At 38.3% G+C, this 3,076-nt stretch overlaps 1 protein-coding gene across 1 annotated transcript; it reads left to right on the top strand.

The window, feature by feature from the left end:
• Positions 1 to 1,634: 1,634 nt before the first annotated feature.
• On the top strand, positions 1,635 to 2,594 carry LOC131184091 (olfactory receptor 9G4-like). The gene has a single exon (XM_058155046.1). The coding sequence runs from the start codon at positions 1,653 to 1,655 to the stop codon at positions 2,592 to 2,594; it is 942 nt and encodes a 313-aa protein (XP_058011029.1). The 5' UTR covers positions 1,635 to 1,652.
• Positions 2,595 to 3,076: the final 482 nt, after the last annotated feature.

Consider the following 3,076-nt stretch of genomic DNA (forward strand, 5'->3'; position numbering starts at 1 on the left):
AATCTGTTGTAGCAAAATTGCCTCAAGGCTTTATGGTTTCTTTTGCCATTGTGGGAAGTGATCAATAGAATTTCTTCTCCATCCCAATCCAATAAAACCATCTAGGATGATTTTGTTTCTCTTAATTTGGGATGCCATTATTATAATCCCTCGTTCTTTCATTTCTTTTTTTTCCTTTGCAGCTCCTTCAAAATTAAGCATCTAAAAATAACGGAAATGGTTTGCTGGATTGATTTAAAAGTGGTTTTATAACATAGAAGATGGAATGCATTGATCTGTCTCTGAAGCACAGAAATGATGGAAGTCCTCAATCTCAGGGTGCAGAACATGGACTTTGCATTCCCTTCAGGTCCAAAGTGCTGCTCACATTTTCTTGCCCTTGATTGATTCTCTCCTTTGTCCACCTTGGGCCTTTTCTGCTCAGGATTACTTGTCTGTTTAAGGCACCGACGCTCTTTACACATACATGGTTAGAATTGCTTCACTTCACTTCACAATCCTTCCTCAGCAACATTAGGCATCCAGGCACTATGGGTAATCTACATTTAGATTCAAGTCCTCACCAAATAAGTAGCCTTTAACAATATAAGCAGTTCCCAGCAAGGTGGCTTTTGAAAAATTAGAATATTCAGGTTCCATCCCTCAATTCAATATTTCCAGATACTGAAGAAATCCTTCAGGTATTGATCCAAGGGCTCCAATCACAACTGGTATAACAACAATTTCTTTTTCCATTGGTGTTGTATTACAATTTTTTTCCAGTTGTTCCTCCTCAAACCTAGCATCCCCTGGTAACGTTGCATCAATGAACCAAATTTTCTTGTTTTCAATAACTGTTATGTTAGGCATGTCATGAACCAGATGCCTCTCTGTTTGGATAATAAAAGCCCCATAAGATATTGACTCACTGATTTTCCAAAACCTTTTCAGCTTGATGGTTCTAGTAATTTTGCATGCAGTACATTCAAATCCAAACCTCTGTCCAAGTTTTCAGTGAAGATTTTTGGCAGTTTCGAATAGAATAGAATAGAATAGAATAGAATAGAATAGAATAGAATAGAATAGAATAGAATAGAATAGAATAGAATAGAAATCTTTATTGGCCAAGTGTGATTGGACACACAAGGAATTTGTCTTTGGTGCACATGCTCTTAATAATATTATTACTAAAATTGATTATGTTCATCACACAGCCAGCCAGATGTTCAGCTGATTTTGGCATTTTGACTGCATATTTAGTTCTCACCAAAGACCTGGGATAGGCAGATATGGATGTTTGATGGTATTGTACTTATTACTCTTTAAACCTGTGTGCCTCCTGATTCACAACATTTGTTCGCTTGTTTATTTTATAAGCTAAGACCAGTCATTGGAAAAGGTTTGCAAAACACATGGAATCAAGCGCATCTTATGTAATGAGGATGTAATACATGTACTATTGTTTACATGTAAAACCTGTATTCTATAAAAATTTACAAAATGTTCAAAACTAGAAGCAAAATCTGTTTGGATTTCAATATTAGCAACAGCATATCAAATAAACTGTTTTCAAAATATCTTTCAATGCCATAGCAGGAATTCAGTATTTAGGGCACAATACAGTAATACCCTTACTTGTTTTTCCTCTCTAAATAGGTTATGCTTGGGGAAAAATGGAACTTGAAGATAATCGCACAATCCTTAGTGATTTTGTGATGGTTGGGTTTACAACAGATCCATTTCTACGCACAATACTCTTTGTGGCATTCTTGACTTCATACATCCTAACACTGACTGGGAATCTGGGCCTCATGACACTGATCTACCTGGACTCCCACTTGCACACACCCATGTACTTCTTTGTGGGTAGCCTTTCCTTCCTGGATATCTGGTACTCCTCAGTCTACACTCCTCGGATCTTATTTGACTGTTTATCCAAGAACAACCGAATTTCCTTAGTTGGTTGTGCAGCCCAGTTCTTCTTCTTTGCTGGATTGGGCTGGAGTGAATGCTTCCTATTGGCTTTCATGGCCTATGACCGCTTTGTGGCCATCTGCAACCCACTCCTTTATGCCATTGCCATGCCCAAGAAGCTGTGTGTCCAGCTGGTGGTAGGAGCTTACATAATGGGGTTTGTCAATGCAATCATACATACCGGTAACACTTTCCGCCTACGCTTCTGTGGTAATAATATCATCAACCATTACTTTTGTGATGAGCCACCACTTCTGAAGATGGCCTGTGATGACACAAGAGTATATGAACTCATTGCGATTGTTATCATTGGTTTCAATCTGCTGGCAGCCACTGCTGTCATTATGAAGTCCTATACTGGTATTGTGGTAGCCATTATTCGCATCCGTTCGGCTGCAGGGAGAGGCAAAGCTTTCTCCACTTGCTTGGCTCACCTGGTCTCTGTCTCCCTTTTCTATGGCACCATGCTCATCATATACTCCACACCTAAATCTTATCACACTCCAAATTGGGACAAGACAAATGCTTTGTTCTATACGGTAGTCAATCCTCTGATCAACCCTTTGATTTACAGCTTACGGAATAAAGATGTAAAGGCAGCCTTCAAGAAAATCTGGGGGAAATTCACAGCACCCCAATGAATAGCATTGTTACATTCCTTCTTTAGGGTAGACTCCAGATGAGGAAATTAACCTCTGGGCTCCAGTGTCTGCCAGCCAGCTACCACTTTCCTTTTTTGCTGCTTCCCCCACTTGCTTCCTTGGTAAAAGAAAGTGGAGAAAGTCAATTGTCTAGAATCAAAGATTAAGCAATCAATCTCTATGCTCAGATTCCCCATGTATACTTTTCTTAATCTGTGATATTATTCCATATGTATATTTTCCTAATCTTCTTCTAATCTGGCAGCACCCTGACTTTTTATTTCAGACTTTTTAAATTGCTCTAGTAGTTTTTAATTTGCTTTTTGTTATTTTTGATGTTGTAACTTTTATTGCTGCTAGTCTGGTAGTGTAGCCACTAAATATGTTTAGGCTCTCATTGGTTGGAGGTTTGCATCTATTCCAAATTCTCATAATAGCACATCTAATAAAATGATTTTGCAAATATAATTAATATTGACTTC

Source organism: Ahaetulla prasina, chromosome 1, assembly GCF_028640845.1.
Source record: "Ahaetulla prasina isolate Xishuangbanna chromosome 1, ASM2864084v1, whole genome shotgun sequence".
NCBI lineage: Eukaryota > Metazoa > Chordata > Lepidosauria > Squamata > Colubridae > Ahaetulla > Ahaetulla prasina.